A 22500-nucleotide genomic window follows, 5' to 3' on the forward strand; every position below is an offset into this window, starting at 1 on the left:
CTTAAAGGCAAACTCCAACATTTTGGGAAATTAGCTTATTTGCCATCTACCCTGGAGTTAGACAAGAAGATGCATACCTTTATTCTTCTCTGTGCATGCAGTAGGCGTAGGAAGACACGCACCGCTAGCCTATTTAGCGTCAGTCACTGGAAGTAGGTTCCTCCATTAGCCTAGTGCCCAACGTCATCCTACTCCTACTGCATGCACAGAGAAGAAAAAGGTATGCATCTTCTCGTCTAACTCCAGGGTAGATGGCAAATAAGCTCAGGTCTCATGATAACAGTCTCATGATTGATTGATTGATTGAATAGTTTATTGGTTTAGAATGGAAAATCACACATATACATTGGATCACAATATGAAAACAGGTATATCTCCATTTACCAATAGGATTTCATAAAACACAATAAAGCCATAGGCTTGTTTCCATTGTGGTCCTTCATCATTGGTGTCAGTGGATTTATGTACTGGTGTGTGGACGTGGGTGTTTGTAGTGTCTGTATGTCAGGATGTGTGGTATAAAAACAAAAAAATACATACAATAATATTCCATTTTATAGACAATAAAATAATAAAAAGGAACAACACATATTAAAACCCTTTGTTCACTACTCCCAGCTTCTGCTACTTATGATCCACCTCTTTATAGCTAATTTAAAAGTGGAGAAGGGGCTTATGGTCTTCAACTCCATTGGTAGGCTATTCCATTGTACTGCTGCTGAATATAGGAATGCGTTTTGGCCTATTTTCCTATTGCATCTCACTGAGATGATGTCTGTAGGGCTCCCCCTGGTGGCGTGTCCGTGTACATCCCTTACCATGTTAAAATATCCACTGAGGTACTGAGGGACAGTATTCCCGAGTATCCTATGTGTTATGTTGATCATGATAACAGTCTGGGTCTCATGATAACAGTCTGGGTCTCATGATAACAGTCTGGGTCTCATGATAACAGTCTCATGATAACAGTCTGGGTCTCATGATAACAGTCTGGGTCTCATGATAACAGTCTGGGTCTCATGATAACAGTCTCATGATAACAGTCTGGGTCTCATGATAACAGTCTAGGTCTCATGATAACAGTCTGGGTCTCATGATAACAGTCTGGGTCTCATGATAACAGTCTGGGTCTCATGATAACAGCCTGGGTCTCATGATAACAGCCTGGGTCTCATGATAACAGTCTGGGTCTCATGATAACAGTCTCATGATAACAGTCTGGGTCTCATGATAACAGTCTGGGTCTCATGATAACAGTCTCATGATAACAGTCTGGGTCTCATGATAACAGTCTGGGTCTCATGATAACAGTCTCATGATAACAGTCTCATGATAACAGTCTGGGTCTCATGATAACAGTCTGGGTCTCATGATAACAGCCTGGGTCTCATGATAACAGTCTCATGATAACAGTCTGGGTCTCATGATAACAGTCTCATGATAACAGTCTCATGATAACAGTCTCATGATAACAGTCTCATGATAACAGTCTGGGTCTCATGATAACAGTCTCATGATAACAGTCTGGGTCTCATGATAACAGTCTCATGATAACAGTCTCATGATAACAGTCTCATGATAACAGTCTCATGATAACAGTCTTGTAACTGAGGGGTACAATTCCCTGACTGTATTGATAAGTATGGTATCATTAAACCACTACCGCTTTATGTACTTTAATTACTGGCCATACAGTACATGATATATAAATATGATGAACACTTCCCACAATAAATCGGTTCCACACAAAGTTATAATTAAGTATTTATTGCAGCAAAAGGTACATAATATACTTCTCTATTATACTTTGGATGCTCTTGTAAGGCAAAGGAATGTGCGTAGGCAAATCAATAATGAATGTCCATTCTCTGGTTACGCAGGAGGTAATTATACGACCTGAATCTTAGGGAATTATATCTATGGTGCACTGGTAATATATAGCAGGAGATACTGAAGGGTCCCCCCGGTAGTAAGCCAGCAGGGGTAGAGGATCTGTCGGTAGTAGAGAGTCTGGTCAACGATGACTAAGGAGACTCTAAGTACAGGAGACGGTGCAATAGTCTCTTGATCCACAGACGAATACAGCTGTTCTCCGTAGACTGTAGCTCCACAGTGAAGAAAGCTAGCCTGCCTCAGGCTCTCTGAGGCGCAGACTCGACGTGGCTCCTCACAGGGTAAATCCCACACACGTGTAGGCGTCGGCGATTCGCCGCTCCATAAATCACAGGACCAAAACAAACATAATACAGCCGTAAATGGCTATGCAGTCGTCGGGTAGATTAATCCAGTGTACATGTCCACACGATCCTCGTCTAGGTCTCCTCGGGTGAAAGCGCCATGAAAGCAGCCCAGCCTGGATAAGCACTCTAGCTGGTACGAGGAAGCGTTGGTGATGCTGGTCACTGTAGAACTTTAGCCGCACGATACACTATACACAAATAGACTATTACTGACTTAATAGAAATATGTCGCATTCGACGGTATAGCGCCAAACTCTGACACTTCAGTTATTAATTCGCACGCGGTCTCAATGCTCTCTTTGGGGCCAAACAGGCCATACTTCACCGCACGGAGTATCGTGGGTGAGGCTTCAACTTTAGTTCCTAAGTGCTTCTGTATTCACCTGCGCCATATTTATATGCACGGCGAACAATCTAGTGCCAACCTCATTTCTGTCTCGTATTCTTGGGCAAGGCCGGGCATGTACAGACATGTCTTGACGTTGGCTTTGAACCTGACTCTGGAGGCATGGCCCTGGCGCCTGTGGACCGCTGTCCAATAGGAGAATGAAATATTATGGTCTGTACTAGGCTAAAGGGATATTCCGTGTATATGTACAAGGAATATACAAGGGATATCAAACGATATACAAATACTATGCAATATATATCAATCAATAAATATATATATTCGGTTTAATCTGATCCTTTGTAACAGCCGCCTCCTAATTAGTCCCACCTAATTAGCTAAGCAGAGACAGATTAACCGCACTGTCCACTACTCAATGTCTGTTGTGAGGGGTCGGGCAGTTCACAAAGTCATGGGGTCATGGTCGTCATCGATAGTATCGGGGAGCCTTGGCAGTTCTATTAGCCTCGCCACGGGTCGGGTGTAGATCCGTCCTTGGACGAGCACTTCGGCTGCTCGGACCTTTCCGTCGGCACCGGTGATCACTTTGCTTACGCGGCCAGCCGGCCACATAGCTCGGGGTAGTGACTGGTCGATAATCATGACGACTGTTCCTTCTGTCAAATTGTCTCTCTCTTTCACCCATTTCTGGCAGGTCTGTAGAGACGGTAGATAGTGGAGTAGGAAGCTGTTCCAAAACTTGTCAGCCAATACTTGACTGTACCTCCACATTCTTCGGCCGTTCGCTTCTTCAGGCCTGTACATTGTCTGTGGTAGCGCGGGGTCCAGCCGCCCCATCAAGAGTGTGTTGGGGGTGACTGGGTCGACATCTGCTACATCACTTGAGACGTAACCGAGGGGCTTTGAGTTCAATACTCCCTCGATCTCCGTGAGGACTGTCATTAAGACTTCTTCCGCCACGGTCTGGGCCCCAAGCACGGCGTACAGGGCTGTCTTTATTGAACGTACTTCTCGTTCCCAAGTTCCACCGAAGTGAGGTGCGTTCGGGGGATTAAACTGGAAGTCAATCTGGGATGGAGCGAGGTGGGTCTTAAGTTCTGGGCCCATAGCTTGGAAGCTCTCTCTCAGCTCTCTTTCTCCGCCTTTGAAGTTTGTCCCGTGATCAGACAATAATATAGACGGTTTGCCTTTCCGCGATGTGAATCTTCGGAAGGCCATAAGGAATGAGTCTGTGCTCATGGTTGGAAGGAGTTCTATATGCATCGCTCGGGTGGTCATGCATTTGAATACAATACCCCACCGCTTCTCGGTTCCTCTTCCTTTCTTTATATACAGCGGGCCAAAACAGTCCATACCGGTGGAGTGAAAAGGCTTGTCGCCGAGTCGGAGGCGACAGGGAGGTAGGTCAGCCATCCGGGGTATACTGGGCTGCGCTCGCCATTTACGACAGTCTAGACAGGTTCGCTGGAAGCGCCGCACTGCTTCTCTCCCTTGCAGTATCCAATAACGACGTCTGATCTCCGCGAAGACTCTCTCTGCCCCGGCGTGATGCACATCCTCGTCGTATTTCTTTATGATCAGCTCTGTGACCTTGTGTCGGCTGTTTAAGACTATCGGGTACTTGACGTCATCCGGTAAGTCTGGAGCCCTCCGCAGACGACCACCCACTCTGATGAGACCATGGGCGTCGCTCTCAGGGGCTAGGTGGAGCAATCTGCTGTCTGATGGGACGGGCTTTGCTCCCTGTAGACAGTCTAGCTCATCGGGAAACGAGTCTCTCTGGGCTCGTTGTAGGAGAAGAAGTTCTGCTTCTTCGTAGTCAGCTGCAGTAATGTCAGTAGTGAGCTGAACCTCTGGGTGGTGCCACAGGAATGTCTTTAGCTGCGCACTCTCTAGGGTGAGGCAATCGTCTATGTCGGGGTCTGTGGAGACGAGTGTGTTCAATCCACAGAACATAGATTTCTTGTTTTCGGCCTCCTCTTTACTCGCTTCCCGTGGGGTGGGTGTAGGCCACTCTTCTTCCGGGAGCTTGAGGAACTCTGGCCCGTCACTGTATAGGTTGTGACGGGTGAGGTCATCCAGGGACATTCCCCGGGTGATGACGTCAGCTGGGTTGTGTTTTGTGTCCACATACCTCCAGCTTGCTACTTCTGTTAAATCTTGAATCTCTGTGACTCTGACTCCCACGAAGACCTTGTATCTGCACAAATCAGACCGGATCCATGTGAGTACTGTCGTGGAGTCTGACCACAAGATTGTTCTTTGCACCGGAATGGTGAGTTCACGTTGGATTAACGTGGCGAGTTGCGCTCCTGCTAGGGCTGCGCAGAGCTCTAGACGCGGGATAGATTGTTGCTTTCATGGGGCTATTCTTGAGCGAGCCAGGATGAAAGCAGTATGTATTTCTCCTCCCTCCTCTCGGGCATGCAAGTAGGCCAGCGAACCGTAGGCTACTTCGGAGGCGTCGCTGAAGACGTGCAGGTCCATCTGGCACGTCTCCGGCCTCACTGTGGGTGGGAAGTAGCTGCGGCGTATGTTGACACCTGGGAGTGAGCTGAGTTCCGTCTCCCACTCTCTCCATGTGGATGCAAGGTGTTCGGGTATGGGGTCGTCCCAGCCCTGGTCCTTGTCCCATAACGCTCTTACAATCATCTTTGCCCTGGTGGTGTAAGGTAGAATACATCCCAACGGGTCATATTGTCTGGCGAGTGTTCTGTATACACTCCGTCTGGTGGTCGGTAGTGCAGTCGACCTTCCCTGCTCCTTGGTCAGGGGTGTGTGTTTATAATGGAGCGAGTCTGTTTTGAAGCGCCAGACTAGTCCTAATGTCATTTTCTGGGCTTCTCCTGGGATGGTCGCCATCCAGGTCTCGCTGCTTGCTGCCTTGTCCTCGGGGGAGAGGCTGCGCAATACTTGCGGGTCGCTGCTGGCCCACTGCCTGAGATCAAAGCCGCCTTTGATCAGGGAGGCGCGGAGCTTGAGTAGAAGGGCCTCGGCTTCTTCTGGCGTCGAGACGCTTTGCAGACAGTTGTCCACGTAGAAACTGTTTCCTACACTTTGTCGGACCTCTTCATCAGCTGCTGGGTCCTCTGCGACGTGTTTTTGCAGTGCAAACGTAGCACAGCATGGGCTGCATGTGGTTCCGAAAGGGAGGACTTCCCATTGATAGATGGCTGGTTGCTCATCCCCGATCCTCTCTCTCCATAGGAACCGCAGCAGGGGCTTGTCCTCCTCCACTAGTCTCACCTGCAGTAACATCCCTTTGATGTCGCCGCTGATGGCCACCTTGTCTTGGCGGAAACGTAGTAACACGCCTAGTAGAGAGGGGCCGAGTGTTGGGCCGGGCAAGAGCTCTTTATTCAGATTTTGTGATCCGATCTGGTAGCTGCAGTTGAACACAATACGATCCTTGCCGTTGTGGTGGACTTTGTGGTGCGGCACGTACCATGATTCGGTCGTCTGATTGGCCTCTTTAATGTCAATTTTCTTTATGTGTCCCGCTGTGATTAGCTTGTTAATCTCAGCGCGGTACACAGTCTCTTGAGCGGGGTATCTGGCTAGGCGCCGCTCTGTGTTCAATAGATACCGCTCCGTCGCTTCTTTTGGGGCGTGGAAGGTAGGCATACCCTCTCGCCTCAGGAGTGGAGTTGCGTATCTCATCACTCCTTTGACTTTGACTCTCTTTGTCCCCTGCTCGAGGAGGGCTATAGCGTAAATGTCTTCCTTGGAACGAATGTCTTTCTTTCCGTTCTTAAAGGGCATTGTCTCTAGTGTCCATAGCCTCTCGACATGCTGTAGGAGGGTGGTGTCTTCTTCTGTCACTCTGGAGTGGAGGCAGCTAGTGGCTGCTGTTCGGTTAAGAGACTTAGCGAGGGGGCCTTGTAGTGTCCATCCTAGGCGGGTCTCGACTGCTGCAGGACAGCCTCTGGGCCTTGTGTGGACCCGGTCAATCGGGACGATGAGGTCTGCATGGTCGGAGCCTATCAGCAGGGTTGGGGTGGCACCGTCTATGGGCGGTATAGGTAGTTGACGCAGGTGCACATATTTATCCATCAGCTTGGCGATGGGGTAGGTGTACTGCGACAGGCCTATTTCTTGGCTGGTGAAAGCGTTAGTAATCCTATACCGTCTCTCTGGCTGCCCGCTTGCTGCGATAGTGAAGGAGACATTCTCGCCCTTTATCGTCTTTAGATCTCTTCTTATTGTCCGAATCGTCATCTGGTTTTCGCTCCCCCGCAGCCCCAGCTGGGCCGCAGCGGACGCGAGGAGAAGGGTCTTCTCTGACCCATCGTCAAGGACGGCGTAAGTGTCCATGACCTTGTCTTGGTAACTCAGTGTTACGCGGACCACCTTTAAGAGCACCCGGGCGCCCCCACTGCTGGCGGGGTCAATGTACATAACACTTGCCTTTGTGCTGCTTGAGGGTGCAGGCTTTCTTCTGTTACTGTCGTGTAGGACATCTAGGTGGGCTCCGTCACACCGACTACACCTCTTCTTTAAGCGGCAATCGGCTGCCATGTGACTGCGCGCACATCGGTAACAGCGTCGGTTGGACTTTATCCATTGACTCACCTCGTCGGCGGTCATCTTCTTGAACGTGTCACATTGTGACAACCAGTGTTCCTTTTCACAGTACGGGCACACCATCTTCCACTTCTCTTTCATCGAGGGGGTACTGTGGTTCTTGCTGCTCTGTACTGATTCTGATTGGTGCATGACGGTCACCAATCTTCGGCCATCGTTTGCTCTCCTAGGTCCCTCTCTGGAGCTTGGGGTGCTCCGCATGAACGTATCCAACCGTAGGCTGTTGACTTCTCTCGCCAGGAAGTCGGCTAGGTCTAGGAGGGATGGCTCGGGACCGTTAGGATCACGGTGGTCTCTTTGCCGCCTGAAGCGCTCTTGTCGGGCGGGCGGAAGCTTCTCTAAAATCCTCTCGACATTAGAGTTTGCGTACAGTTCGTGCATACCCTTTTCTCTTTGCGCCCCCAGCATCCCTACCAGGGATTGTACCTTGATAGACAGGTCATCTAGTGAGCGATTGTCTGTGGCTGGGGGTAGGCGGTCAATATGCCTTATCTCTTGTATTACGTAGTCCCATATGCGTCCATATCTTTGGTCGAGTGCTGCTAGAGCCGCGGTGTATGGGGTAGTAGAGGTGGCATAGGCCAGCGCTATATTGTGCGCTCGGGGCACCTTGAGGTGCTTCAATAGGATAGCATATTTGTACGGTTCATCAGCTACATCGGACATCATTGTCTCTAAGCACATTCGTAGCTCCGTGTACTGTGCTCTGTTCTCGTGGGTGAAGTCCGGAAACGTCGGTGTGCCAATGTATGATGCCATGGATGGCTGGCACATCGGTGAGCGTTGGAAGAGAGGCCTCCTAGGCGAGTCTCCTCTTACGCCTCTTGGTGGGCTGGTACCTGCAGGGTACCATGGCCCGCGTATCCAGGTGCTGTTCCTCGGGGCTGGTCGTGCGTCAATCTCACCCGTGAATTGAGTCGGGGGTCTGTAGCGCAGAGCCGCGGGGGTAGAGCGGGGGTAGAGAGGCTGTACTGGACCTCCTGGTCCTGTGGAGTACTGTGCTGCTGTCGGGCTTGACTCTCCTCATCTCCCTCTTCTTCTTCCTCTGGCAGGTCCTCTAGATCCTGTAGTCGTCTATTTAGCCTCTCCGCGGTGTAGACCGTTTCTTCCTTGTAGCTGGGTCTCGCTTGGACCGGTCGGGGAAGGAGTTCGGAGGGGGGTATAGGCTCTCTCTGGTGGTCGGGCTCAGGGTCGCTTGATCGGGTAGGGGAGGGTGCCCTTGACCCCTGTCTTGACGAGGCCCTGGAACCCCGTGCGGAGGGAGGGGGTGTTGCCCTGGTGATCAGCTGCTCCATTATCTGCGCTTGTAATCGGTCGCGCTCGGCTTCGCGCTTGGTGAGAGCGAGGTCGCGCTCTGCTTCTCTTTGGGCACCGGCAGCGGCGCGCTGGGCTTCGGCGGCGGCGCGCTGGGCTTCGGCCCGGTCCCTTCCCATATTCTCTTCCGTCTGAAGGCGTCTAATCTCTAGACGTATACGATCTTCGTCGCTCCGTTGCTGCGCTTGAAGGCGTTCTCTTTCCATGGAAGAATGTTCGCGCTCGCTAAGCGTCTGTGCTTGGAGTCGATCGCGCTCTGTTGAGGCTGCTAGGCTGGCGAGGAATGCCTGTGCCAGCATCTTGTCCGCCTCGCTGGGGGAAGATGCTGGTTGAAATGATCCGCTCCTGGCAGTACTCGTTGGAGATCTGTTCTCCTGTGGCGAGTCCTGGAGATCCATCTCCGGGGTGCTCTCCTCTTCTTGTAGCGGGTAGAGTTCCATCCCTGGAGGGCTGTCTTTATCCTGGAGCTCTCCGGGGACTACTTCTTCGGTCTTGGCGGGGGGTAAAGTCATGTCAGGTCCCTCCTGGTCTCCACCGTGAGCTTGGTCAGTTACGTTAGAACCCACTAGGGCCTCTATTGGCGGGGTAGCCTGGTCGATAGGGTCGGACATAATTTTACTATCTACTTTTTCCGCGTTTACCGTCTGTAGAAAGCTAGGTAGTATATTGGCAACGTAATCCTCTAAGTACTGAGGTGTCTGCCGTCTACGCTGCGGGCGATCTACTTTAGGAGAACCGTTTTGTGGAGTGTTCATCATAGGCCATGTCAATATTAATACCACTATATTAATATTACACTAGTTACCCTCCGGCTCGAAGGACCAATTGTAACTGAGGGGTACAATTCCCTGACTGTATTGATAAGTATGGTATCATTAAACCACTACCGCTTTATGTACTTTAATTACTGGCCATACAGTACATGATATATAAATATGATGAACACTTCCCACAATAAATCGGTTCCACACAAAGTTATAATTAAGTATTTATTGCAGCAAAAGGTACATAATATACTTCTCTATTATACTTTGGATGCTCTTGTAAGGCAAAGGAATGTGCGTAGGCAAATCAATAATGAATGTCCATTCTCTGGTTACGCAGGAGGTAATTATACGACCTGAATCTTAGGGAATTATATCTATGGTGCACTGGTAATATATAGCGGGAGATACTGAAGGGTCCCCCCGGTAGTAAGCCAGCAGGGGTAGAGGATCTGTCGGTAGTAGAGAGTCTGGTCAACGATGACTAAGGAGACTCCAAGTACAGGAGACGGTGCAATAGTCTCTTGATCCACAGACGAATACAGCTGTTCTCCGTAGACTGTAGCTCCACAGTGAAGAAAGCTAGCCTGCCTCAGGCTCTCTGAGGCGCAGACTCGACGTGGCTCCTCACAGGGTAAATCCCACACACGTGTAGGCGTCGGCGATTCTCCGCTCCATAAATCACAGGACCAAAACAAATATAATCCAGCCGTAAATGGCTATGCAGTCGTCGGGTAGATTAATCCAGTGTACATGTCCACACGATCCTCGTCTAGGTCTCCTCGGGTGAAAGCGCCATGAAAGCAGCCCAGCCTGGATAAGCACTCTAGCTGGTACGAGGAAGCGTTGGTGATGCTGGTCACTGTAGAACTTTAGCCGCACGATACACTATACACAAATAGACTATTACTGACTTAATAAAAATATGTCGCACTCGACGGTATAGCGCCAAACTCTGACACTTCAGTTATTAATTCGCACGCGGTCTCAATGCTCTCTTTGGGGCCAAACAGGCCATACTTCACCGCACGGAGTATCGTGGGTGATGCTTCAACTTTAGTTCCTAAGTGCTTCTGTATTCACCTGCGCCATATTTATATGCACAGCGAACAATCTAGTGCCAACCTCATTTCTGTCTCGTATTCTTGGGCAAGGCCGGGCATGTACAGACATGTCTTGACGGTGGCTTTGAACCTGACTCTGGAGGCATGGCCCTGGCGCCTGTGGACCGCTGTCCAATAGGAGAATGAAATATTATGGTCTGTACTAGGCTAAAGGGATATTCCGTGTATATGTACAAGGAATATACAAGGGATATCAAACAATATACAAATACTATGCAATATATATCAATCAATAAATATATATATTCGGTTTAATCTGATCCTTTGTAACAAGTCTCATGATAACAGTCTCATGATAACAGTCTGGGTCTCATGATAACAGTCTCATGATAACAGTCTCATGATAACAGTCTGGGTCTCATGATAACAGTCTCATGATAACAGTCTCATGATAACAGTCTCATGATAACAGTCTCATGATAACAGTCTCATGATAACAGTCTGGGTCTCATGATAACAGTCTCATGATAACAGTCTGGGTCTCATGATAACAGTCTCATGATAACAGTCTCATGATAACAGTCTCATGATAACAGTCTGGGTCTCATGATAACAGTCTCATGATAACAGTCTGGGTCTCATGATAACAGTCTCATGATAACAGTCTGGGTCTCATGATAACAGTCTCATGATAACAGCCTGGGTCTCATGATAACAGCCTGGGTCTCATGATAACAGCCTGGGTCTCAAGATAACAGCCTGGGTCTCATCCAGGGCCTCTGACTTGAACAAGTTGAAGAAACCACAGCAAGACTCTTCCAGGTCTCTGCTCCTGTTTTAGTTCTTAGTCCTCGGGTTTATCCGCTGCCTGGTCGGCCGTAAAGCGATGCCAAAGGTTCTGTGTGTTCGCCCGTCGGCGACACGGCCGGCCAGTGAGCGGGACATGTTTCATCCTGCAGGGCCTGGCGGCGCAGCCGGGACGCGTGGGGGAGAAGGGAGACCTCGGAGACCCCGGAGAGCACGGACGAAACGTGAGACGGCATGTTTATTCATCACTACGCGGGGGGGTGGGTGGGGGGGGGGGCAGCTTTTCAAAACGTACTTAGACCGCTGCGCCCGGGCTTGGTCACTGGAGCGCGACCAGCGGGTCAAGCTGCTCGATGTCTGCATTGATCCGTCTGTTTTCTACCCTCAAGGGAAGTCCGGGATCCGCTGGACTGCGAGGAGACAAGGGAGACCAGGTCTGGCCTTGTGTTCTTGTCTGTTGTGTTCTTGTGTGTTGTGTTCTTGTCTGTTGTGTTCTTGTGTGTTGTGTTCTTGTCTGTTGTGTTCTTGTGTGTCGTGTTCTTGTCTGTCGTGTTCTTGTCTGTCGTGTTCTTGTCTGTTGTGTTCTTGTCTATTGTGTTCTTGTGTGTCGTGTTCTTGTCTGTTGTGTTCTTGTGTGTCGTGTTCTTGTCTGTCGTGTTCTTGTCTGTTGTGTTCTTGTGTGTTGTGTTCTTGTCTATTGTGTTCTTGTCTGTTGTGTTCTTGTGTGTTGTGTTCTTGTCTATTGTGTTCTTGTCTGTTGTGTTCTTGTCTGTTGTGTTCTTGTGTGTTGTGTTCTTGTCTGTTGTGTTCTTGTGTGTTGTGTTCTTGTCTGTTGTGTTCTTGTGTGTTGTGTTCTTGTCTGTTGTGTTCTTGTCTGTTGTGTTCTTGTCTGTTGTGTTCTTGTGTGTCGTGTTCTTGTCAGTTGTGTTCTTGTCTGTTGTGTTCTTGTGTGTTGTGTTCTTGTCTGTTGTGTGCTTGTGTGTTGTGTTCTTGTCTGTTGTGTTCTTGTGTGTTGTGTTCTTGTCTGTTGTGTTCTTGTGTGTTGTGTTCTTGTCTGTTGTGTTCTTGTGTGTTGTGTTCTTGTGTGTTGTGTTCTTGTCTGTTGTATTCTTGTCTGTTGTGTTCTTGTCTGTTGTGTTCTTGTCTGTTGTGTTCTTGTATGTTGTGTTATTGTCTGTTGTGTTATTGTCTGTCGTGTTCTTGTCTGTTGTGTTCTTGTCTGTTGTGTTCTTGTGTGTTGTGTTCTTGTCTGTTGTGTTCTTGTCTGTTGTGTTCTTGTGTGTCGTGTTCTTGTCTGTCGTGTTCTTGTCTATTGTGTTCTTGTGTGTCGTGTTCTTGTCTGTTGTGTTCTTGTCTGTTGTGTTCTTGTCTGTTGTGTTCTTGTGTGTTGTGTTCTTGTCTGTTGTGTTCTTGTCTGTTGTGTTCTTGTCTGTTGTGTTCTTGTCCGTTGTGTTCTTGTCTGTTGTGTTCTTGTGTGTTGTGTTCTTGTGTGTTGTGTTCTTGTGTGTTGTGTTCTTGTGTGTTGTGTTCTTGTGTGTTGTGTTATTGTGTGTTGTGTTCTTGTGTGTTGTGTTATTGTCTGTTGTGTTCTTGTCCGTTGTGTTCTTGTCTGTTGTGTTCTTGTCTGTTGTGTTCTTGTCTGTTGTGTTCTTGTCTGTTGTGTTCTTGTATGTTGTGTTATTGTCTGTTGTGTTATTGTCTGTCGTGTTCTTGTCTGTTGTGTTCTTGTCTGTTGTGTTCTTGTGTGTTGTGTTCTTGTCTGTTGTGTTCTTGTCTGTTGTGTTCTTGTGTGTCGTGTTCTTGTCTGTCGTGTTCTTGTCTATTGTGTTCTTGTGTGTCGTGTTCTTGTCTGTTGTGTTCTTGTCTGTTGTGTTCTTGTCTGTTGTGTTCTTGTGTGTTGTGTTCTTGTCTGTTGTGTTCTTGTCTGTTGTGTTCTTGTCTGTTGTGTTCTTGTCCGTTGTGTTCTTGTCTGTTGTGTTCTTGTGTGTTGTGTTCTTGTGTGTTGTGTTCTTGTGTGTTGTGTTCTTGTGTGTTGTGTTCTTGTGTGTTGTGTTATTGTGTGTTGTGTTCTTGTGTGTTGTGTTATTGTCTGTTGTGTTCTTGTCCGTTGTGTTCTTGTCTGTTGTGTTCTTGTCTGTTGTGTTCTTGTCTGTTGTGTTCTTGTCTGTTGTGTTCTTGTATGTTGTGTTCTTGTGTTCTTGTCTGTTGTGTTCTTGTCTGTTGTGTTCTTGTCTGTTGTGTTCTTGTATGTTGTGTTCTTGTCTGTTGTGTTCTTGTATGTTGTGTTCTTGTGTGTTGTGTTCTTGTATGTTGTGTTCTTGTGTTCTTGTCTGTTGTGTTCTTGTCCGTTGTGTTCTTGTCTGTTGTGTTCTTGTCTGTTGTGTTCTTGTATGTTGTGTTCTTGTGTTCTTGTCTGTTGTGTTCTTGTCCGTTGTGTTCTTGTCTGTTGTGTTCTTGTCTGTTGTGTTCTTGTGTGTTGTGTTCTTGTGTGTTGTGTTCTTGTCTGTTGTGTTCTTGTCTGTTGTGTTCTTGTCTGTTGTGTTCTTGTCTGTTGTGTTCTTGTGTGTTGTGTTCTTGTCTGTTGTGTTCTTGTGTGTTGTGTTCTTGTCTGTTGTGTTCTTGTCTGTTGTGTTCTTGTCTGTTGTGTTCTTGTCTGTTGTGTTTTTGTCTGTTGTGTTCTTGTCTGTTGTGTTCTTGTCTGTTGTGTTCTTGTCTGTTGTGTTCTTGTCTGTTGTGTTCTTGTGTGTTGTGTTCTTGTGTGTTGTGTTCTTGTGTGTTGTGCTCTTGTCTGTTGTGTTCTTGTCTGTTGTGTTCTTGTGTGTTGTGTTCTTCTGTGTGTTGTGTTCTTGTGTGTTGTGCTCTTGTCTGTTGTGTTCTTGTATGTTGTGTTCTTGTCTGTTGTGTTCTTGTCTGTTGTGTTCTTGTCTGTTGTGTTCTTGTCTGTTGTGTTCTTGTGTGTTGTGTTCTTGTCTGTTGTGTTCTTGTGTGTTGTGTTCTTGTGTGTTGTGTTCTTGTGTGTTGTGCTCTTGTCTGTTGTGTTCTTGTCTGTTGTGTTCTTGTGTGTTGTGTTCTTGTGTGTTGTGTTCTTGTGTGTTGTGCTCTTGTCTGTTGTGCTCTTGTCTGTTGTGTACTCTGGATATATTCAGGCTGTAATTGAACGTAGTTTCTCCCGTTCTGTTGGAATCACTCGCTGTTTTGTTTTGCCCTGTTCTTCAAGGGAGCCCAAGGCCCCCCAGGACCCGCCGGGAAGGAAGGCGTACGTACCGCACCACACCACACCACACTACACCACACTACACTACACTACACTACACTACACTACACTACACTACACTACACTACACTACACTACACTACACTACACTACACTACACTACACTACACCACACTACACTACACCACACTACTTAAGCATTACATCACGCACAGGAGTGGTTTGTGAACAATAAACCATGCCTAGGGGTGGTCGTTAGGCCCGAGGCGCAGCCGATGGTCGTTAGACCCCCCTAGGCATGGTTTATTTTTCACAAATCACGACTGCAAGTGGTGTAATGCTTTTATACAACTGCCACATTCATCCAACCTTATTGCTATACAATAAACACACATTAATTGAAGATTTATTGAAAAAACCATCCGCCAGAAAAAGTTGTTCCCAAAAAAGAAAAAAAGAGAAGTTGCCTCCATGTGGAAGCAGCTCGGAAGTGCATTCAACTGTTCTCAGTAGGACATCCAACCAACTAACACATCCAACTGTCTTTCAACTAAGACATCCAACCAACTAACACATCCAACTGCCTTTCAACTAAGACATCCAACCAACTAACACATCCAACTGCCTTTCAACTAAGACATCCAACCAACTAACACATCCAACTGCCTTTCAACTAAGACATCCAACCAACTAACACATCCAACTGCCTTTCAACTAAGTCATCTAACCAACTAACACATCCAACTGCCTTTCAACTAAGACATCCAACCAACTAACACATCCAACTTTTCTTTAGTTTTTAATTATGAAGTTAGTGGTTGTTATTGGAATGATTGATTGATTGATTGATTGATGGAAAATTCTATTACCAGATGCAGAATGGGTACAATACAGTACGGCTCAATACACACAATTGTTAAGGGGATGCAGACCTACTTTCTATAGAACTTCATTCTTAGATGCTTCTATTGAAAGTAGGTAAAAAAAAAATTTAAATAAATTGCAATTAATCAATCAAACAATTCGCGCAATTTTTATTTTGTTCTAGAATGACTCATGACCCATCAATTACATCATCCAACATTGTTTAAGCAACTAAGACATTGTGTGTGTGAGTGTGTGTGTGTGTGTGTGTGTGTGTGTGTGTGTGTGTGTGTGTGTGTGTGTGTGTGTGTGTGTGTGTGTGTGTGTGTGTGTGTGTGTGTGTGTGTGTGTGTGTGTGTGTGTGTGTGTGTGTGTGTGTGTGGGTGGGCGGGTGGGTGGGTGGGTGGGTGTGTATGCGACCGAGTGAGTGTGTCTGGAAGCCAGACAGTGTGAGAGAGAGCTCTGGCAAGGAAGGGGAAGAAGAAGAAAAAATTGCAGATTAATCAATCAATCAATCAATTTGCGCGATTTTTATTTTGTTCTACAATGACTCATGACCCATCAATTACATCATCCAACAATGTTTAAAGGACTAAGACATTCGCCGTGACAGAATCGCTTTATATTTAGTCATTATGACGCTATCAACATATCCATTTGTTAAAGATTATTGTCCGCCATCTTGTTTTTCCGAAAAATCCGCATGGCGGAGTGATGTGATTCGGTTGTGGGCGGGTCCTGGGACCAGGAGCGTGGATTGTGTCAGATACATACGTGTAAATGGACTGTTTCAGCCAATCAGAATCGAGAAATTTGCATGCCGTTGTATAAACCACACTACACCACACTACACCACACTACACTACACTACACCAACTCATCCTTGTTTCTCTCTCTCTCTCTCCTCTCTCTCTCCTCTCTCTCTCTCCTCTCTCTCTCTCTCTCTCTCTCTCTCTCTCTCTCTCTCTCTCTCTCTCTCTCTCTCCTCTCTCTCTCTCTCTCTCTCTCTCTCTCTCTCTCTCTCTCCAGGGTGAGAGTGGTGTACAGCTGAAAACAGAGAGAGCGGAGAAGGTGTGTGTTGTTCATTCATGCATTTATTTAAACTCGAGGGACACTTGCATTGCCTGTATTTATGTATTTCTACTATCACCCTGCTCATATCTGTACCCCCCCCCCCCTCCCCCATGCTGCTATGACGCCTGCATTTCCCCCAAGAGGATCAATAATAAAGAAACATCTAATCTTAACAGTTATCGTATCCAAAGTAACCTGATTACATCACTTCCTGTTCCCCCAGGGCGACGCTGGCGACCCCGGAGAGCACGGGGGCAAAGGTCAGAAGGGCGAGGCGGGGCCGGCTGCGGTGGCAGGCCTGCGGGTGAGTTAGGGTCCGCCTCCGTGTCTGTATCTCTTCTTCTGTGGTGTCTATATCTTTTCTTCTGTGGTGTCTATATCTCTTCTTCTGTGGTGTCTGTATCTCTTATTCTGTGGTGTCTGTATCTCTTCTTCTCTGGTGTCTGTATCTCTTCTTCTGTGGTGTCTGTAGCTCTTCTTCTGTGGTGTCTGTATCTCTTCTTATGTGGTGTCTGTATCTCTTCTTCTGTGGTGTCTGTATCTCTTCTTCTGTGGTGTCTGTATCTCTTCTTCTGTGGTGTCTGTATCTCTTCTTCTCTGGTATCTGTATCTCTTCTTCTCTGGTGTCTGTAGCTCTTCTTCTGTGGTGTCTGTATCTCTTCTTCTGTGGTGTCTGTATCTCTTCTTCTGTGGTGTCTGTATCTCTTCTTCTGTGGTGTCTGTAGCTCTTCTTCTGTGGTGTCTGTATCTCTTCTTCTGTGGTGTCTGTATCTCTTCTTCTGTGGTGTCTGTATCTCTTCTTCTGTGGTGTCTGTAGCTCTTCTTCTGTGGTGTCTGTATCTCTTCTTCTCTAGTGTCTGTATCTCTTCTTCTGTGGTGTCTGTATCTCTTCTTCTGTGGTGTCTGTAGCTCTTCTTCTGTGGTGTCTGTATCTCTTCTTCTCTAGTGTCTGTATCTCTTCTTCTGTGGTGTCTGTATCTCTTCTTCTGTGGTGTCTGTATCTCTTCTTCTGTGGTGTCTGTATCTCTTCTTCTGTGGTGTCTGTATCTCTTCTTCTCTGGTGTCTAGCTCTGGTCAACAACCTTTGACCCCACTGTGTGTAACACTGACCCCACGCTGACCCTACTGTGTGTAACACTGACCCCTGACCCCACTGTGTGTAACACTGACCCCTGACCCCACTGTGTGTAACACTGACCCCACGTTGACCCCACTGTGTGTAACACTGACCCCTGACCCCACTGTGTGTAACACTGACCCCTGACCCCACTGTGTGTAACACTGACCCCTGACCCCACTGTGTGTAACACTGACCCCACGTTGACCCCACTGTGTGTAACACTGACCCCACGTTGACCCCACTGTGTGTAACACTGACCCCTGACCCCACTGTGTGTAACACTGACCCCTGACCCCACTGTGTGTAACCTTTGACCCCACGTCGACCCCACTGTGTGTAACACTGACCCCACCCTGACCTCACTGTGTGTAACACTGACCCCTGACCTCACTGTGTGTAACCTTTGACCCCACGTTGACCCCACTGTGTGTAACACTGACCCCACGCTGACCTCACTGTGTGTAACACTGACCCCTGACCCCACTGTGTGTAACCTTTGACCCCACGTTGACCCCACTGTGTGTAACCCTGACCCCTGACCCCACTGTGTGTAACACTGACCCCTGACCCCACTGTATGTAACACTGACCCCACGCTGACCCCACTGTGTGTAACACTGACCCCTGACCCCACTGTGTGTAACACTGACCCCACGCTGACCCCACTGTGTGTAACACTGACCCCTGACCCCACTGTGTGTAACACTGACCCCTGACCCCACTGTGTGTAACACTGACCCCTGACCCCACTGTGTGTAACACTGACCCCTGACCCCACTGTGTGTAACACTGACCCCTGACCCCACTGTGTGTAACACTGACCCCTGACCCCACTGTGTGTAACACTGACCCCTGACCCCACTGTGTGTAACACTGACCCCACGTTGACCCCACTGTGTGTAACACTGACCCCACGTTGACCCCACATTGACCCCGTCTCTCCTCACAGGGTGTCGAGGGGCAGCGAGGACCAGCCGGGGCGAGAGTGAGTCTGAATGTGTTCTGGACACGTCTGCATACAGCCGCTCTGCATGGTGGCATCACTGTACATGTGTGATGCTGTATATACCGTATATATATATATAAATATTAGGGATGCTCGATATTGGCTTTTTTTACCGATACCGGTATACCGATATTGTCCAACTCTTAATTTCCGATACCGATATCAACCGATACCGATATATGCAGGATAATTTCAGGTAATTAACATTACATATCTCTTGTTGTGGAATTAACACAACATTATGCATACTTTTGACCATAAATAAAATCAGAATTTGTTCTTACTTGCTTGCCTGGTAAATAAAGGTTATAGAAATGTAAAAAAAAAAGAAAAAAAATATAATTTTAACTGATACTTTCCGATATCACATTTTAATGCCGATATCGGCCGATAATATCGGTAGGCCGATAATATCGGACATCCCTAATAAATATATTAGTGGTGGGACTCGATTAAAAAATGTAATCTAATTAATTCAAGACTTTATAGTTAATTAATCAAAATGAATCACATTTTAATCGCATATCAATATTTGATGCAAAAAGCAACATTTTTCAATTCAAAATTTATTTTGGTATACGAGTGAATCAATGAATATATATTATACATACGTTTAAGCAGCAAAATCCTGTATTAGCTACTACACAGACCAACAGATCAATGCAATTTTTTACAAAATGCAGCAATTTTAGGAATAATATACAGTATAGCGCAAAGGACCTTTTGTAAACTTGAGGTAAAAGTAAAACGCAGTACTTTCAAGTGCATTCCAGAACAGTTGACAATTAGAAAAACTCTTGATTGATCTCAATTTCTCTTTATTTTTTATTTTTATGAACAAACCAGACTAAGAAAAAAAGTTATTTGCGATTTATTATACTTTATACTTATAGCTCTTGCATGAGTCTGGTCTCCTTTGAAAGGTAACATTGTTTCTTACACAATAAAGGAAAATCATCATTAAATGCATAATTTTTTTTAACTTTTCATTATTTCTGTAGTTAATTCATTGAAATGAATGCGTTAAAGTCCCAGCCCTAATATATATATATATAATATATATATATTTATTCTTACTATATACATGGTTCGCACAAGATCCTTGACGTGCTTAAAGTGCTTGATTTTTGAAAAGAAAAATTCAAGGCTTGGAATTCCTTTTAAAACGGCCCATTTTTTAACAAGGTGCTTAAAAGGTCCTTGAAATAGAATTGTTCTGAATCAAGAAATTTAATAATTTGTATTTAAAGTAGGGATGTCCGATATTATTATTATTTTAATTTTTTTTACATTTCTATAACATTTATTTACCCAGGCAAGCAAGGAAGAACAAATTCTGATTTTATTTATAGGGGGGGGGGGAACCCTGCATATATCGGTATCAGTTGATATCGGTATCGGAAATTAAGAGTTGGACAATATCGGTATATCGGTATCGGTAAAAAAGCCAATATCGAGCATCCATAGTTTAAAGTGTAACTAATTGTGGGGAAATTGGTTTTAAGCCATAAATATAGGATAGAAATAAAATAATCTATAAAAAAAAAACAGCATTTAAAAGTTAATTGTATCCTTTTAAATGCCCTTTTAAAAAGAAGAATAGTGCTTGAAAAAGTACTTGAAAGTCCTTGAATTTTATTTAGCAATGTCTGTGGGAACCCTGTATATATATATATACAGTGTATCCACATCTGTACATACCTGCATATAATCCTTTTTACATATCTGTAGATACTATATCTATATCTGTACATATCTCTTACCTACTCTTACTAGTTACACTGCTGGCCAGTATGACTTACTACCATAGTGTCTTTATACCTGTATCACTGTACATATTAATACTATATCTATATCTGTACATATCTCTTACCTACTCTTACTAGTTACACTGCTGGCCAGTATGACTTACTACCATAGTGTCTTTATACCTGTATCACTGTACATATTAATACTACAACTCTGTACGTACATCTGATTAGCACTATTACTCAGTAGTACACATTTATATATGTTATACCCAGTTTAATCACCTGTACGTTGTATATCACTGTTGCACTTTACTGTTACAGTTGCACTCTGGTTGGATGCCAACCTCTTTTCATTGTACTGTACTTGGGCTGTGTAATACATTTAAATCTAATCTAATCTAAAATCTCCATGTCTGGGAAGTGTAACGTTAACGTTTAAAACCGTCTGTCACGTCTGCTTCCCCTCTGACCCCTGACCCCTCTGACCCCTCTGACCCCTCTGACCCCCAGGGAGACCCAGGAGCACGAGGAGCGGCAGGAGAGAAGGTTGGTATCAGATCCACGTGGCGCTTTTCTCATTCTCGCCAAGGAGACTATAAGAGAAGGAAGGGTCGTCTCGTCAGAATACCAGCGCTCTATAACAAGGAGACTATAAGAGAAGGAAGGGTCGTCACGTCAGAATACCAGCGCTCTATAACAAGGAGACTATAACAGAAGGAAGGGTCGTCACGTCAGAATACCAGCGCTCTATAACAAGGAGACTATAACAGAAGGAAGGGTCGTCACGTCAGAATACCAGCGCTCTATAACAAGGAGACTATAACAGAAGGAAGGGTCGTCACGTCAGAATACCAGCGCTCTATAACAAGGAGACTATAAGAGAAGGAAGGGTCGTCACGTCAGAATACCAGCGTTCTATAACAAGGAGACTATAACAGAAGGAAGGGTCGTCACGTCAGAATACCAGCGTTCTATAACAAGGAGACTATAAGAGAAGGAAGGGTCGTCACGTCAGAATACCAGCGCTCTATACCAAGGAGACTATAACAGAAGGAAGGGTCGTCTCGTCAGAATACCAGCGCTCTGTGCTCTGCTTGGTGTCAGTTCTATTGAAGCCTGTATTAAAATTCAAAACATACAAGGTAGCTGACGAAATATACATCAACCGATATATCAAACGTTAGCTAGTTAATAACAACGCAACTACTTGCCAATGATTCTGACATCTGAGATAATAACCTGTTTAAATGTCATAAACGACCAGGGTACTGGCATTACAGCTGGAGTTTACATTTACATTTAGTCATTTAGCTGAACGCTTTTATCCAAAGCGACTTACAAGTTCTGTACGACAAGTCATCAGGAAGGGCACAACTCTATCAACTGAGTAACAATGTTCATCAAAGTGTTGAGTGCTACAGTGTAGGTTAGTTTATTAGGACAAGTGCATGACAGTAAGGTTAGTCAGGTTTTTTATTTTTTTTATTTTTATTAATTCAGATAATGGTTGAAGAAGTGTGTCTTTAGTCGACTGCGGAAGATTGGACGGGATTCGGCTGTCCTAACTGGGGTGGGTAGTTCATTCCACCATTGTGGGGCAAGGACTGAGAATAGGCGACTTCTCTTTGATGACCCTCCCGGAGCTTGGATAGGAGTAGGTCTGAGGCGGCCAGAAGATGCAGAGCGTAGAGGTCTTGAGGGTGTGTAGTTAGAGACCATTGACCGGAGGTAGGCGGGAGCGGTTCCCTTTGCCGCATGGTATGCCAGGTCGAGGGCCTTGAAGCGGATTCGTGCAGCGATGGGGAGCCAGTGCAGGTCCCTTGATAAAGATTATGTTAATACAGCCGGAGTTGGTCTCTTGATAAAGATTCTGTTATTACAGCGGGAGTTGGTCCCTTGACTAAGCACTGCACCTGGACTCGGCCCCTTGTAGGGCTGAGCCCGAACGTTTGAACGTTCGAACCTTCGTTCGTTACGTTGGCATTCGAATTCTAAATCAACATTCAAATTAACTTTTTTTCGTTTTTTATATATATATATATATATATTTTTTTTTTCTATTCATTCTGTTTAAATCAATGGGGTTTTTCTTCACAGTTGCAGATAAAGATTAGGCTACACTAATATTATAGTATTAAAAGAAACTGATGAGTTATATTGATTAAAGAAAGTTGATTTAATTGATTTAGTTGGGCTGGGGCTTCTCCCTGGGATGGGTCTGCGGCTGTAAAGTTGATTTAATAAAAAAAATTACGAATTTAATCAGATTAATCATTTTATTCAAATTGAAGATTTAGTTTGAGGATATTTAAAAAAATGTAAAGAATTATATATAAAAAAATTGAAATTT

The 22500-nt window shown here is 45.8% G+C and overlaps 1 protein-coding gene across 1 annotated transcript in view; it reads left to right on the forward strand.

Annotated features, from left to right (window-relative positions):
• The window catches only part of LOC311229383 (uncharacterized protein), a gene marked incomplete at both ends in the record, with an annotated part of 211269 nt that overhangs the window by 122608 nt on the left and 66161 nt on the right, over positions 1-22500 (forward strand). The window contains 7 exons of the mRNA XM_084315471.1: positions 11275-11346; positions 11512-11556; positions 14340-14378; positions 16230-16271; positions 16498-16578; positions 18343-18378; positions 20661-20696. Of these exons, the coding sequence (XP_084171597.1) occupies positions 11275-11346; positions 11512-11556; positions 14340-14378; positions 16230-16271; positions 16498-16578; positions 18343-18378; positions 20661-20696 (351 nt within the window). The remainder of the gene's footprint in view (positions 1-11274; positions 11347-11511; positions 11557-14339; positions 14379-16229; positions 16272-16497; positions 16579-18342; positions 18379-20660; positions 20697-22500) is intronic.

The sequence above is a fragment of the Notolepis coatsorum genome (assembly GCF_963971535.1).
Source record: "Notolepis coatsorum genome assembly, chromosome: 6".
NCBI lineage: Eukaryota > Metazoa > Chordata > Actinopteri > Aulopiformes > Paralepididae > Notolepis > Notolepis coatsorum.